Consider the following 17003-nt stretch of genomic DNA (forward strand, 5'->3'; position numbering starts at 1 on the left):
AAACAAAATACAGAGTATTTTATTCAAAGTATGATGAGTTCATTCAAAAAAATTTGTAATTATCTTAAAAAGTAGTAAAGCTTGTGGCAGTGATTGTATGGTTGTAATTTTTGCTTTTATTATTTTTCTTTTCTATTATTCCAAATGGTGTGTTGAATGCACTGTACTTTTATAACTTGTGAGAGGTAATATCATTGACATTTAGGTGCAATGTTCAACCAGTTTGTCGTATTAAAAAAAATTGAAGTATTTGTAAACCAAGGTCTGGTGTTATATTTTATCAAACTGTGTTTTATTTTTTGTTATTTGAAACAATGTTTATTACTTATTGACTTTGTTATGTATGTATGTGTTACATTTATGTAATTAGTTTAGTCAGCATACATACTGGGTTTTGATTACTGACAAAATTATTTTACCACTTCATTAATCTTCTTTCTCACTAAGAAAAAACTGTAACTTTTTATTGGTGTCAGTTAAGCAATGAAGGTATATTTTAAGTACATAAAGTCCGTTAAATTAATATAATATCCTTAATTTATTGCTATAATTAAGTAATTATAAAATAGTAACTTACCGTAATATAATAAGTTTGTTACTTAAAAGTTACTTATTATGGTTACTCTTAAGTTATCTTAAATTAATTTCTGTTTTAGAAAAATATAGAAACGTTTAAACAAGATTTAGAGACTTGTATGAAACAAGTTGATGATTTGCAATCTTATGGAGATATCACAGAATTAAATGATTATGTCAAAAAAGCTAATTTACTTAATTTAACCCTCGAACGAGCATTAGAAAAAATTGATGCATTCAATGAAGAAGAAAGAGCGTATGGATGGGAAGAAACAGCTTTTCCTTTACGCAAACAGGTAGAGTTAATAGACATATAATAATTTTAATTGCATGTATCCACCAAACTTATGTAAATAATTTGCTCCATCACTGGAATGTGTTGTCATAAATGTTTTTGTACTCTGTGTATGGCAGAAGTCAGAAGTTTTTGGTAATGTCTCTGTGCAAGAACTTCTTATTTCAGAGGTAGTGGAAGAGATGAATTTGTGCAAGAAGAATTATTAAATTACTTTTTAAACTGAAAAGAAAATTAGTAGAGATCTTAGAACATAAGTAACATAGTCATGTTACTTATGAGAGAGACCAAACTGATCCATCTTTGAGCATGACTAAAGATATAATTGATGAAAAGTTTATGTAATTACCATTTTGGGTTGGGTTGTGAATCTCTTTCTGTTTTTTAAGTGTTGAAAACAGACTGCAAGTGTCTAATTAGTGGCAAAAAGTGCCAATATAAGAGTTAAATAAGATAGAATTCCAATTTTTTTAGGGGGGAATGATTTAAAAATATTCAGTGGGATCTTATTTCCCCTCTAGATATAGCTCCTTCTCTGAAATCTTACCAATATCTCTCCATTAGCTTCTCTCTGTATCCCAAGAAAAGATCTCAAGAAGTATACAGAAATAAACATTACATAACATACATTTGCAATAGTATAAGTTGTAATACAATATGATTTAATACAGCAATGAAGTTGGACTTGAATATGGGTAAGTCATTTGTAGAAATAAGTTTAATGATCTTACTCATTTAATAATAGCAGTTTAAATTAAGTGAAACAAGAATTGTCACCAGCTCTCAAGTACAACAGAAAAGATTAAATAATTGATGTGAAATACATAAGTTTATATAGTTCTTTAATGGAAAGAAGGTTAATTATATTTATTGATAATTGTGTAATATTTGATGATTGATAACTATTATTATTAATAACAATATTAATAATATTTGATATTTACTCACTCTCCATTTAAAAGTGAGTAGAACATCAATGAAGAGGAAAGTGGGTGGCTGACAGTTGTACTGATTCAGGAAATAGTTTGAAGAAACTGTTGATTAATCATTTAAGAATTTTCTAATGTAGTTCATCTCTTTTGAACAGTTGTTCAGTGGTCACAGAGACATTAAGTTAATGAAAATGTTGTGCATTCTGGGTGTTGTCAACTTTCTTGAGAGTTAAAATATTGATAATAGTATTATAGATCAAAATGTAATGTGAATTAAAATAAAAATTCTGTCACATCAACAGACTGGTTGTTACTTGCCAGAAAAACAAATTTTAGCAAACATCTTAAGGTTAGATAAGTAAGTCATGGCCACAATATATACATATATATATTATACATTATACATATTATACATTATATATATATATTTTTTTTTTAACACAGTATATGTATATTGTGTTAAAAAATTGAGAAGTGCAATTTGAAACAAATGGTTTATTTTTGGGACCATTTTTTTTTATACTTGTCCACTATTTACTAAACATTTTCCAGTCTGTCAACACTGGCAAGTGGTGATCCATCCATTCTCTCAATCTAATAAAGTTGTGTTGATGATAAATTTACTTTAGTTTTACAATCTTATAAATATAATTTGTGTTAATTTACCCTCAATAATTAATCTTTTTTTTTAGATTGCTGATAAATTAGCTCCATTCAAAAAATTATACGATAATGCAAAAGATTTTAAGGAAAAACATGATTTATGGACTAGCAGCAGAGTTGGAACATTTGAACCTGAAGAAATTGATTCAGAGACTCAGACATTTTTTCGTAATATATACAAACTTGAGAAACAGTTTGCAGACTTACCTGCGCCCAAAAATTTGGCTCTAAAAGTAAGATAATTCTTTTAGTCGCACCTATTTCAGTTTACTGATCTGGTATGAGTTGGTTTTAGATTTTTGAATGCTAGGAGAGTTGTGTAAAACTTTAATCTACATAAAGTTGTAGATTCATGCAGGGTATATAATAACTGACAATGTATACCCAGCATGAAGGAGCTTTTTAAACTGTCTTTTAAAGACTTTTTGTAAAAGTATTAAAAATGATTGTCTCTTTCAAATTGATTGGTAATTGTTCTTTCACAAGGATTTTTTGTTGCTAATTGTGTAACTCCTTCTTTATTAGAGTTAGTGCTGGCACTATTGTAATGTTACTTACCTTGAAGTAGTCAGGGAACCTCGGTATCAGATCAAATTATCTATGCTGTTTGGTCATATAATGCTAATTTTTTGTCAAATTTAGTGATGTAAATTTCAGTGGTATTGCGCTCGTACAGGTGTGTTAAAGTCTTTACTTTTATGTGCATATTTGTTTTATTATATTGTAAAATTTGATGGGTCTGGTTAAATGTCTGTATGTTTGACTTGTGAGATAATTTTAAGATTTATTGTGTTGTATGAAATTTATTGAATATATTTCTATTTTTGTTATTGCACTTTGGTGCAATAACTAGTGTGTTAAAATCAACACTTCTGTTTTGTTATATCATCATCCTTCATTGGGTATGTTCCATCATTTGATATGTTTTTAGTATAAACAAAATATTAAACTCTGTTATATTTGACTATATAGCTAAATGGTTTTCTAATTATCTTAAGGCAAGCCCTATTATCAGTCATACTACTGGTTGTAGCTGTTAAAGAATGAATTGAACAATTAGTCCACAATAAGATTTTGAAGAAAAATTTCCTAGAAATTTGAAATAAAAAAAAAATTTATCTTTTCGTTATGTAGACAATAAATGCTAATTGTGAAAAGTTAAATATTAAAACTATCAGAAGTTAAAATTATCAGAATAAGGAAATTGGCTGTGTGAAAATGTAAACTGTAGAGGAAGTCAATCTTTTTGTTCATGTTGATCTTATCGAAGTTTGATGAAACACTCAAGTCAGCTTTATCTTATGTCAACAGCACATTTCATTCATTTTTTGTTGTATTCCCCAAGAGGCAATGTTTTAGCTAATATACTCTTAATTACACAAGTGCATTTTAATTTACAGTAGTGTATTAATTCTCTACAGTAATTTGCCCAGTTATAGTAATTGATGATTATACATGAATGCCAGAATTAGACATAGATGCTGCTTATGTAGAATGTCAGGTAACTACAAAATCTTTGTTTTACTGCATTAATTGACCAAGTATGTAAACATTGTAATTTTGGTCTTTTCCCACTATAATATAACAAATTTCTTAGATGTTGCCACTACATTATCAGTGAACTTTGTTGAATGACCGGACCTCACTAATTTATCATAATTATATCAAGTCAGTGTTAAGTTAAATACAATTTAGGTCAACTGAAAAATTACAATAGTTGTCATAAAAAAAATTCATTAGAATTTTTTTTACAATCCTGTTATTTATATAAAAATATTGTGAAACTGCTTTCTAAAATTATTAAAGAAGTGGTGTCATATTGATATAAACTATATTTTTATTTCTTTATTTTTACAAGATTACCTTATTTTCAGTAAATTCTCCACCCCTTATGATATTAAATAATGGAACTTGAATGCTTTTAATAGAACTTATCTATTTTAATTCAGTTATTTTCATCACATGGTTCATAAAATAGAATTTGTCAAAAGAAGCAATTTTCTTTCATGGTAATGATTGTAGTTTTTTTGTAAAATTAATTACCAATCCATGAGTACATCTTGCTTTATCAATATCTTTGTGAAATTTGGCTTTCTCTACTAGTGCAAGAAATCAATGTTGCTTTGAAATTGAACCAAATTTTAAAATTTGATTATAATTTACTGTAGATTTGTTTGATGTTCTTTTTGGTATAAATTAAATCAAACTGTTGTGTATATTGTGCTTTTTTTGCTTACAACTTTTAGCAAAAGAAAATTTATGTTAATTGATTTTCATAAAATTACTAAAAAATAAACTCCAACAGCTGTTTCAGTACACATTACTTTCCTCAAGTGTTAACTCCTGAGGAAGGAAATACCACCTGAGGAAATTACTGTGTACTGAAACTGTTGTGGTTCTTAAAATAATTCTGTGAAAATCAATAAAATTTTTTATTTGTTAATATAGATTTTCATAAAGTAACAACTTCAGCCATCGATTACTTGCAATTTTTGGTTTAAACTGGAAAATACCAGCCATAAATTAGCCAACCATAAATTTTTTTATTGTCTGAATTTTTTTAAAGTGACCCATAAAATATCTTTAAGCATTCTTAGTGGATTTCCACCGAATTTGGAAATTGCTACCATAGATTTAGAAATTGCTACTGCACCCCGGTCATGTTTTATTTACATAGAAAACTTTTTATGTATAAGAATGCAAATCATGAAACTTGGACAATTCATGAGACCTTCATGAAACTTGGTGGAAAAATGTAAACCTATTGAGGATAGAGAGCCCAATTTGTAAGTGAATTGGTTTACAGGAACTGAACTTAGAATCAAAAAAAGGGTTTTTTGGGTACTTTTTCAGCTTTTTTTTTTCATTCTACTGGATGGTGCAATTTTTTTTTCTAAATTTCCTTTTATTTTCTTAAGAATAAATTATTTTAAGAGACAGGACTTGTTAGATGCTTATGAACTGTTATATTCAGACCCTTTTATATATAAAATTATTTTGTAGTGCTGGTGTAGAATACAAAAACTTTATTTATACTGTCATAGGTAATATTTAAATTAATAATATATACTAAACTAAATGTTTAATTATATGCCAATAAAAATATTTTTTTATTTTGTAATTTTTGATATCCTTTGATAACTTTTAATACTTAAACTATAAATATTTTTTTTTTGTGGATTTCTAAAAAATTTGTAGAAGTTGCTACTGTGCCTGGTCAGATTTTATAATAGGATGTCAGAGGTGGTGTAGGATCAACTTTTAAAGAAAAGTTGAGTCTCCGGAACACGATTCTTGATGTTTTTATATACATTTGAATGTATAAGATTTTTTGTCCATTCTACTGGACGTAAATGTTAACCGATGTTGATGAAAGTTGGTCGGGTGATGTAAACCTATTGGCAGTAGAGCCCTATTGATTTTCAAGTAAATCGGTTCACAGGAACTGGAGTTAGAGGCAAAAAACAAGATTTTTTTGGTATGTCAGGTTTTTGTTCTACTGGGCACAATTTTTAACAAATTTTGATGAATAATGTACAATAACAATGTAATGTAACAATAGTATAACAGTATTTAACAAATTTTGACTAGGACAATGTAACATAGTAGAAATAGTGAACCCTATTGATTTTCAAGTGAAGTGGTTCACAGGAACCAGAGACAAAAAACTGGGTTTTTAGGCATGTTTCCAAGGTTAACTAAAACCAGTAATCCGGCCTTTTGATGCAGTTAATTCTGCAGATTTATTCTTTCACTGATTACATTTACAGGTACGTGAAGAAATTGAAGAATTTAAGAGTCATTCACCAATAGTTATGACACTTGGAAATCCTGGAATGAAAGATAGACATTGGGAATTGGTATCAGAAATAGTAGGTTTTCCAGTTAGAGCTGATGCTGAGTTAACACTTGAAAAGATTATTGACTTAGGTCTTGAAGAATATGTTCCAAAGTTTGAAGTAATTAGTGATTCAGCCACTAAAGAGAATAATCTTGAGCGTGCCCTCAACAAGATGATGAATGAGTGGAAGGATATGGAATTTCAAATTACACCTTACAGGTACATTTTGTTTACTAATTTAACTTGTATTAACTTATTTATTAATAAATAATTAATTTTAAAATATTGTAGATTGTATCACAGTATGTTTCTTAAATATTATTAAATAAAATAATTTCAGAACCATAAACAAATAAATACATTTCTTGGTTGTTGCGCATTCATGCGTCGTGCATGTGTGCAAGGGTGTATTATGTATGTTGAGTACATTATATAAAATTACATTAATTAAAAGAATACTGCAGCCTACGTGTTAAAATGAGTTTAATAAATGATTACTTTTACTTTTAGTGTAAATACTGGAAAATTTTTAATGCTGCTTCAGACAAACATGAAAAATAGAAAGAAATGTTTGTAGTTTAATCATGGATATTTATATGAATACCTTAAGTTGTAAAAAAATTAATGTCAGACTAGTTACTTAGATATTCATGAATGATATTTTGAACAATGTTCACTAGTGAACATGAAAGAGGGGAGATACTGTAATGAAAAATGGGATTATTTTTAAGGTGCCATATGAATAGCAGAGGACTTAAAAATTATCACAGCTAAAAAAAATTGGAATGTTTGCAATATACTATGCTATAGATTGGAGCTGTAGAATGTATCCATATTGAAATATAGAAACCTGCAATTTTCAAAAGGGAAAAGGAGGAATGATAAATAAGGAATAAGAAATATTCAAAAGGCAATATGCAAAGTAATGCTTAATAATAGAAAATCTTCAGATAAATGACAAAGCGTTTTCCTATTCCGGAGAATTTTGTGCTCATGATATTGAACAAAATACAAGAACAGGATACAAAAAAAAAAGTTTTATTAATAATGATTAGAATGGAAGTAAAACAAGGTAGCATGAAGTTTGTGATTTGTGCTTACCACTGTACTGACTAAAGCAATTACAGTAAAAACAGTACTAAATGTTATTAGCATGGGAATATTTATTAATGGATACTACACGCAAATACTAAAATGGTACATTGTAAATACAATGGAAACTTATACTACAATTTTAATAGGTTCACATTCACTTCAATTGCAATATTTATTTTTACTAAGTCACATTACTTTGATATAAACTTGAATCTCAATAGATATCAAATTTTAGAAAAAAAATTTATTTATTTAATATCTATTGAGAGTTTAAGCCGGTCAATTTTTAATATTGGGCAGTATGAGACACACTGATAAAGCAAATAAAAAAAACAATCAAATATTTTTTTAGTTCAGCAAAGTATAATGTGACTTAGTAAAAGAAAATATTGCATTTGAAGTGAATGAACCTATTAAAATTGTAGTATGTTTCCATTTACAATGTACCATTTTAGTATTTTTGTGTAGTTTTTTATTTTTTTTTGTCTTCAGTCATTTGACCGGTTTGATGCAGCTCTCCAAGATTCCCTATCTAGTGCTAGTCGTTTCATTTCAGTATACCCTCTACATCCTAAATCCCTAACAATTTGTTTTACATATTCCAAACGTGGCCTGCCTACACAATTTTTTCCTTCTACCTGTCCTTCCAATATTGAAGTGACTATTCCAGGATGCCTTAGTATGTGGCCTATAAGTCTGTCTCTTCTTTTAACTATATTTTTCCAAATGCTTCTTTCTTCATCTATTTGCCGCAATACCTCTTCATTTGTCACTTTATCCACCCATCTGATTTTTAACATTCTCCTATAGCACCACATTTCAAAAGCTTTTAATCTTTTCTTCTCAGATACTCCGATTGTCCAAGTTTCACTTCCATATAAAGCAACACTCCAAACATATACTTTCAAAAATTTTTTTCCTGACATTTAAATTAATTTTTGATGTAAACAAATTATATTTCTTACTGAAGGCTCGTTTCGCTTGTGCTATTCGGCATTTTATATCGCTCCTGCTTCGTCCATCTTTAGTAATTCTACTTCCCAAATAACAAAATTCTTCTACCTCTATAATCTTTTCTCCTCCTATTTTCACATTCAGTGGACCATCTTTGTTATTTCTACTACATTTCATTAGTTTTGTTTTGTTCTTGTTTATTTTCATGTGATAGTTCTTGCGTAGGACTTCATCTATGCCCGTTCATTGTTTCTTGTAAATCCTTTTTACTCTCGGCTAGAATTACTATATCATCAGCAAAGATTAAAAAGTAACGGAGATAGGGAACATCCTTGTCGGACTCCCTTTCTTATTACGGCTTCTTTCTTATGTTCTTCAATTATTACTGTTGCTGTTTGGTTCCTGTACATGTTAGCAATTGTTCTTCTATCTCTATTTGAACCCTAATTTTTTTAAAATGCTGAACATTTTATTCCAGTCTACGTTATCGAATGCCTTTTCTAGATCTATAAACGCCAAGTATGTTGGTTTGTTTTTCTTTAATCTTCCTTCTACTATTAATCTGAGGCCTAAAATTTTGTGTAGTATCCAGTAATAAATATTCCCATGCTAATAACATTTAGTACTGTTTTTACTAAGTATTTTTAATTTTACAATTCAATTTTAAATTGAATTTAAAATTCAGTTTGGTCATTAGAAATTTGGTAAGTAGAAATTAAGCTTTATTTAATTTTATTTGGTGGCTTACTTTAATAAACACTTGACAGCAGTGATTGTTTTTCATACAGAAAACCAGCTGTGTTTTTCTATGCTTTCTCTTATCAGCAATTTTTAATTTACTGGATTTAGGAAAATTAAGAATTATTGGAAATTCAGTGAATCTTATTTCTTCATGGAATAACTAATATTTTTTATAGATTTTGAAATGAGCTATCCTTAGAGAATGTTATACTTGCTGTTATCTTGTAATGGACGTTACTGTATTTTGAATATAAATTCAAAAATATGCGTTGAGAGTACATAATTTACTTACTTGTGAAATATAGGAATAAAAATTCAAAAGTAGAGGGAAAATTAAAATTGAGATTTAATCATATTTGCCTTTTAATTTGTTTTTCATCACTTGTGAAAAACTTAATTAGTGAAAACATATTTTTCATGGCATTTTTGGTATAGAAAATTTTGTTTTCTTTAAAGAGTAGGCAAGTGGACTCTTTTCATTCCTCTTACAACTTTACCTATACCAAAGTTTGTTGTTTTTTGACAAATGTGCCCATGTGAAGTCATAATAACATCACTCATGCTATCAAGTGAAGATAATTTTATAAAATTAGTCAGTATGTGAATAAAATGGTACAAATTTACTGTATGATTACTGATCAGCATGTATTCTATTTTTGTGCTTTTAGGGTTCTGTTTAAAAAAATGATAGATACTATTATTGTTGTGAAGTTCACACCACCTTTTGTGCTGCATTTAATGGTGTTAAATACATACATATATGTATACATATAAGCCTTGAATATATAAAATCAATAACTTTAGAAATATGATCCACAGGGCATATATATATATATATATATATATATATATATATGTATGTATGTCATAAAAACAGTACTACAAGTATCACTAATATATTTAATAAAAAAAAAAATAGATATAGAATTGCTTATATACCTGATATATTGTATATTATATAATATTGTATATATTATATAATTTAATAACTTAGTGGAGTATATACGCAGAATTTGTGTATTCATCAAATTCACAAATTATGAGAACAATTAATTTTAATGTAATTGTAGAATTAAAACTAACTGAAGATGTGGAATCCTCCAAGAATTTGATTTACAAACTCTTCATTAAAGTATAATTAAAGTTTTAAAATTAGCACAGTAACTTCTTACATGTGATTGATAATTTATTTTGTGTATTTTTTGTTGTAATTACAATCTCAATATTATTTTTAAAAATCTTGTGTCTTGCTATCGTTGCTCATTGGATATGTGTATAAATATGTGGTGAGTCGCTGATGAGAAAAAGTAAAAACTGTTTCATTGCTAATTTTTTTTCTTTTGTCTTATTACTATGCTTGTAATAATTTACTGTTATTGTGTATTTTTCAGTTTATCATGGGTTTTTAAATATTTTCTTACTGTTGTGTGTAACTATTTATCTTAAAATATTAGAATTTTTAATACTACTATTTTATTATATATTGCTTTTAAATAATTAAACCGTATTTTAATAAGCATGTTTTTGTTGTTGTATGGTGTTAATATTTTTAATTTTTTGTTCAAATATTTTTGCTTATAGCCAAGTACTTATTACTGTATTGGCTATTCCTCATACATGCCAGTTTATAATATTTGAAAATTCATTTTCATTCTTTACAATCTGCATGTAAATCTATGCTGCACATGTTTCCATAACATATAAAGACTTGGATGTACTCAATATGAATAGAGTGGGTGGAAAACCTTACTTAATTTCTTACTGTTACTAAATATTATAAATTTTTTTACACTGTTGAAAGTACTTTTTTTGTTGTGACCATCAGAAATCAAACTAATCTTATTTACAATTGATGTCTTATGCATCATTTCCCTCTTTTGCCCTCTCTTTCCCTCTTTCTCTTTCTGTTCATTCCTAATACCCTGCATCAAATTTCCTGAAAAATTTTCATTTTCCTTTGTTTTGCTGCCCTTGTATTAATAAAATAGAAAAAAATAACACTTTTTAAAAACTCACATTAATGCTTTCATGTTGCGCATTGCTTAAGATGTATTTAAAATAAAAGAAAAAAGAAAAAAAAGAAAGAATGTTAGCCCGTCTTAGTCAGATTATTAATTCTAAGAAGAAATATAAAAATCATTCTTCTTTTTTGAATTTTTAAAAATTTTTTAAAATTTTTAATGCAACTGATGAAGTGATGAGTACTACAAAGTTTTTAATGTGAATCTTTAAAAAGAGTAAGTGGTAAGTGATTTTTTAATTTTATTTTATTTATTATCGATAATAATTATTGTATAATGCTAGGATGCTAAACTACAAATTCATAAACCTTATATTAATGCATGGGAATTTCATTATCATTGCCTAAAAGTAGGGATGGAAATGAAAAATTTCCAATGCCTTTTTCATTGTAGCCCTTGTCTTTGCTTCACGTTTAACTGTTGGAACTTAGTGTACATGCAACGTAGTGGAACTTTGTAAATTAGCATTTTACACTATCTTTCAGATCCTTCTTATACAACATTATATCACCATTTCCTTGTGTTTTCTACATTGTTTTCACTTAATAAATTTACCAACCCCTTTTTTTATTTTCACCAGGTTTTTGCTTCTATTTTACCCTGATGTTATATAACATCAGGGTCAACACAATGACCGCATTATAATTCCGTACTGTATAAGTCACTGACAGCTATCTCCCTATTCTTCAGCATTTCTTCTCTCCACTGGGACTAATAAAAATTACTATCAAGAAATCGTTCTATTTCTTCCTCTTTGCCTTTTTACTATCGTACACTTGTAGAATGTAAGATAACATCCTTCTTGAAAGACCATACTATTACAGCAATTTCTTCTTGATGCTGTCTAATATATGACTCTTCCTTCATTTATCTTCGGATTTTTTCTCTTCTGATTTTTTCACCTCTGATTCAGCTTTTTAAAAAATTTAGCCTGCAATAATCTCTCTCCATTGAAAGGATTTTGTTCATTTGGCCATTTATTACACACATATTAGCCACATAGGTTACACAATAGTTCATCATTGTCTTATTAAATAGTGTTTTATACTGAAATCTCATTGGACCATAACAGTCAATGTTGAATTCCTAGTTACCAACCTTTCTGTTATAAGTGCTTAATAATATTCTGACCCTCTCTACAATCAGACGTGGCTGTCATCCCTAGTTAACGATTCTCTGTTACATTCTTAAGTATACTTTCCCTGCATCCAGAGCCAAAGCTTTTCCAGTGACCACCTAATATTGAAATTCAGAGCCAAAACTCTTCTGTTGATCACCAAATACTGAAACTTGCCCTCACTAATTTTCAAACTACAAGCCTTGTATTCTTATGCATACGTTAGTTTTCTTGCCATATAGGTCATGTCATCCTCATCTTCTGTTACCAGTACATTGAAGTGTGAGGAATTTTATATCCCTACTGCAGGCCTTTTATATCTCCTAAAAATAAATCTTACAGCATCTTACCGATTATTTCTGTATAATTTTTTAATATTGTTGGTCATTATACTGTTGATTCCTGCTCGTTTTAGTGCCCTCTAAGTCTGTTTACAGATACTTTGTCATAAGCAGATTTTTCAAGAAGTAATAAGTACACCTTTCTCATTCTTCTTAGTTTTTCATTAGGTTGAAAATTCAATAAGATTACATATACAAGGCCTACCAGCCCTAAATGAACTTTGAATTTCTATTTCCACACTCTCCTTTTCCAGTTTTTGTTTTAAAATTTATTTAAACATTCTATTTCAGATGGGAAATTTTACATGTTTTGCTCTGAGGATGAGTTTTCCCAAAGCAAGAGAGTTTTTCTCATTCCAGGGAGTTTAGGTTATGTACCTAGACTCCTGGGAGTTTGGGTGCATAACCTAAACTCCCAGGAGTCTTACTTCTTACATATCTTAAGTATCTTTTTACATGTTTCTTTCCAGGAGTCTTACTTCTTACATATCTTAAGTATCTTTTTACATATTTCTTTCCAGGAGTCTTACTTCTTACATATCTTTGTAAGATGTGTAAGAATGTTGTTTGAGGTAATTATTAGTGAGCTAATTTTTTTGAAATTAAAGTTTTATAAAATTCATCAGTACATTAAAATTTCCTTGGTGTTTGTGTTTACACTGATAAATATTTGTTAATCTATACAGGTAGATAAATATTTCTGTTGTATTTGATCTTATTCATTAGTATTTGCTTAAAGGTAAAGGAACTGGTTGTTAACATTGTAGCTGAACATAGTTGTCCTTATCACCAGTTTGTACTTTATATGACAGCATGACAGCCAGCTTTTGATAGTAGTATAAAAGGTTAAAACAAACTTCAGGACATATTCTTAATTTTAGCTTGCTACGTTAAAATTTTATGATTAAACTATTAAATAATTCGTTCAGGATTGGATATGTGCTAGGAGCAATGTTATGATTAATTTTTCTCAATTAATTTTAATATTCTTTATTTTAAATTAGTTTATAAATATCCACTCTGCAAGGGAATGGGTGTGCTGCTAGCATTTACTATATCTACATAGTGTTATTCAAATTTTTAACTGATAGTTTTTTCATGTGTTTTGACCTAATTTTCCCCATTAAATTTTTCTCATTTCTTCAATAAACTTTTCTCATTTCTTCAATAAATTTTTTTTTTCAGCACCTAAATTTGTGTTGACAATAATCTTTTGTTCCTCCTTTGTGTTTTGGTAGCTTTTTCACTGTCCAGTGGTTAATAATAGAGATTTTATTTTGCAATATTGATAAGCATGCAGTTTTTACAATTTGTTTTATATTTCCAAAGTGAAGGGGGGTCTGGTTTTAAACACTGCAATGGCAACAATAATTTTAATGTATAATCATAAATTTAAAAAAAAAATGGTTTGGTATGCTCATTTCTTTAGTGTTTGGCTGCTACCTAAAAATATTACAAAAAGTTTTGATATTGCTATTAATGATGATACTTTTAAATCTTTTTAACTAAGAACAACGTAAAAATAAATAATTTGAATTGTATCATTTCATTTCATGTTCTTTATTTCATGAATGTGTTAACTTACACCACAGCCATTTTTTCCCTTATTGATTAATGGACTGATTATTTTAATTTGTTTTATTCACTTAATTTGTTTAATATGCTTAAATTCTAGCATGATGTAAATTTCAGTTTAAAAATATAGGTGTTTTATTATTGTTAAAATTTATACATGTTTTAATTAAGGTGTAGAATGAATGCAGTGATAAAATTCTTATTAATGAATTCTAATAACTTTCTGGTAATGCAATTTTTAGAGACAGTGGTACTTACATATTGACAAGTGTTGATGATATTCAACTGTTACTTGATGATCACATTGTAAAAACGCAGACTATGAAGAACTCGCCATACATTAAACCGTTTGAGAAGACAATAATGTGAGTAAATTTATTGCTTAATTTCAATTTGAATTGCTCATAAATTGTTATGACAGTAGGTCGTGAAATGCGAGACAGAAAAAAAGGAAAAAGACTAACCGGTGGAAGTATTTTACATTTAACAATTTGTTTTTTCTATTTGTACACATGTAAATGTGAATTTGCCTGTAGAATATTGATCAAAAAAATGTGAATGCCTTTTAAACTTTGAATTAGAAAGAAATTATCTATCAACTATTAGTCCTTAAATCATTCTTTTCCAAATCAAGTCTGAAAAATATCTAACTTTTTGCCTGACTATTAGCGAGTGTGGGTTTCATAATTTTGCCACCAATGATGACTATGACCTTATCTTGTCTATGAGCATTATGCCTTTTGCTCATTATTATAACTAATATTTAGGGGCCTGGATACCTGCAGTATAGAAAGATTTGTTGTTAACGTCAGAACTAAGGTAGGACTGACTGCTTCACCTCATCATTGCTGTTGAACTGCTGGCCTCCCAGGAACAATTTTAATGGCCTGAACAGGTGAAAATTGCTGGGAGCGGGTCCGGTCTGTAGTGTGCAGACTTCCAACCAAGATCTTGTAGTGTGCATATTGTGCAGTGGGCTGTATGTGATTGTGCATTGTCCTGCAGAAACAGAACGCCTTTAATGAACGCACCAGACTGTGCACATCATGAAGAATTTTGCAGTAGTACTCTCGCTATTAATATTGACTACACAGGGTAGAAAATTGCCATGAATGATGCAATTTTTCCCCCAAAAAACTGAGGCCATAACTTTGGTGGCTCTGAACCACCTCAACCAGGATCACTACTCACTGATGTTTCTTTTTTAGAATTTTTGCACCACTCATATGTTTTACTGCGACTAAGAGTCTCATCACCTTACTGTTCAAGAAGTCGCGAATAATTGTCACCAGGTTTTATGCCTTCATTCATGAGAAATTTCATTACAATGTGCTATTCTACGTATCCATTCACTACATTGGACGTGGCGTCCAATGAACGTCCAAAGAACGTGGCGTTCTTTATGACTGACTGTTGTTGTTGTTTAATATTGCTTTACACCAGTGCACCATGCGGTAATAACAGACACTTGTGTACAATCCACGGAATGCACAGGAATCTCCAAAATCTCAAATTGATGTGAACGTCCCTTTTGACAATTTTTCTTGATTTTTTTCATACTAGTGTCAATTTATGGCCTTGTAGCAGTTGTTATAGCTAACCATACACGCCATTTGCTCAGCAGGTCTGGACATATTCTGCTGGAACGCATAGAGCATTAACGTGTGGCTTAAGCAATGTCTAAGCAAGGGCAGCGCAGTATTTAAAATAGTAAGGCCAGTTATATATTATAGTGAGCATCATTTTTCATTCTGGTACACCTTTTGAAAAAGGGAGGGTTTATTCTGTTTTATCATGTTGCATGATAAAAACAGAATAAGAAATGGGTCCTTAAAAACCATGAAAAAGTTAAACATTATATCATTAAGAAATTCAATAGTTGATAAAAAAGGAATTTTGTACATTTTTCCGCTTAAAACACTAAACAAAAAACTGAAAAATCTATTGCAGTGCTCTCTTACTCAAATATCTGGCGTGTCCTGCCTTGAAATGTTCAATTATCTATCTTTTTTTTTGATTTATCATGTTTTTTTATGGAATTATGGTAATCACATGCAAAAAATGAATTATATTTAGTAATTTTAATTCCAATATTTGAAGCATTCTAACTGATGAAGCACTCCATTTCTTAATCCAAAACTAGTAAAATTCAGTTCTAATAATAATAGTACTGCTAATAATGATATTTCTCATTTAAAGCTAAAATATGAACAAAAAGTGTGTAATTTGTAAATTACATTGTTGTAAAATTCAAAGTTCATAAAAAAAAGTTGGTTTTGTGCTGCTCATATCAATGCCTGTTTGCTAAATGTATGGAAGTAATGAGTAGAGTATAATATATCCACTGAAGTTAGTAATTTTTTTTAAGTCAGTAACTTCAGTTAAACTGGTAAATTTAGAACTGTAAAATTGCATGATGGACTATAAATATTTCAGTAAGTGATTTATTTTTGTTAGTAAAGAATAGGTTAACAGACAAATTGGTTTTCAGAATAGGTTACAAACAAATATATTCTCAGAATAGGTTATAGAAGAATTAGCAATGCTGAGAATGGTAATATTACTTCCTGTAGTATCAAAAAATATTTTTGTGATCTCGTGTAACATTTTGTAAGGTGTTAAGAAAGTTTTAAATTTTATTGTTATGAGTATGAGAGCATTGCAATAAAAAATGTACTATACCAATGACATCTCTCACTATTCATTCAGTATTAAATGTATCAATCCTAAAAATTTACAGAGATATTTTGGTTCAGAGTAAAGTACTGGCATACTGCAATGATATCATTGTACTTTTATAAAAGATACTAGTCTGGCATCATCCTCTCTTTTTATATCAGAAATGTTTTCAA

General features: G+C 28.9%; 1 protein-coding gene across 1 annotated transcript in view; it reads left to right on the plus strand.

Annotated features, from left to right (window-relative positions):
- Positions 1-17003, plus strand: part of LOC142319287 (dynein axonemal heavy chain 7-like) — a 187489-nt gene that overhangs the window by 17300 nt on the left and 153186 nt on the right. Inside the window, exons 7-10 of the mRNA XM_075356394.1 lie at positions 657-872; positions 2496-2699; positions 6237-6526; positions 14394-14516. Coding sequence (XP_075212509.1) covers positions 657-872; positions 2496-2699; positions 6237-6526; positions 14394-14516 — 833 coding nt within the window. The remainder of the gene's footprint in view (positions 1-656; positions 873-2495; positions 2700-6236; positions 6527-14393; positions 14517-17003) is intronic.

The sequence above is a fragment of the Lycorma delicatula genome, chromosome 2, assembly GCF_047948215.1.
Source record: "Lycorma delicatula isolate Av1 chromosome 2, ASM4794821v1, whole genome shotgun sequence".
Lineage (NCBI taxonomy): Eukaryota > Metazoa > Arthropoda > Insecta > Hemiptera > Fulgoridae > Lycorma > Lycorma delicatula.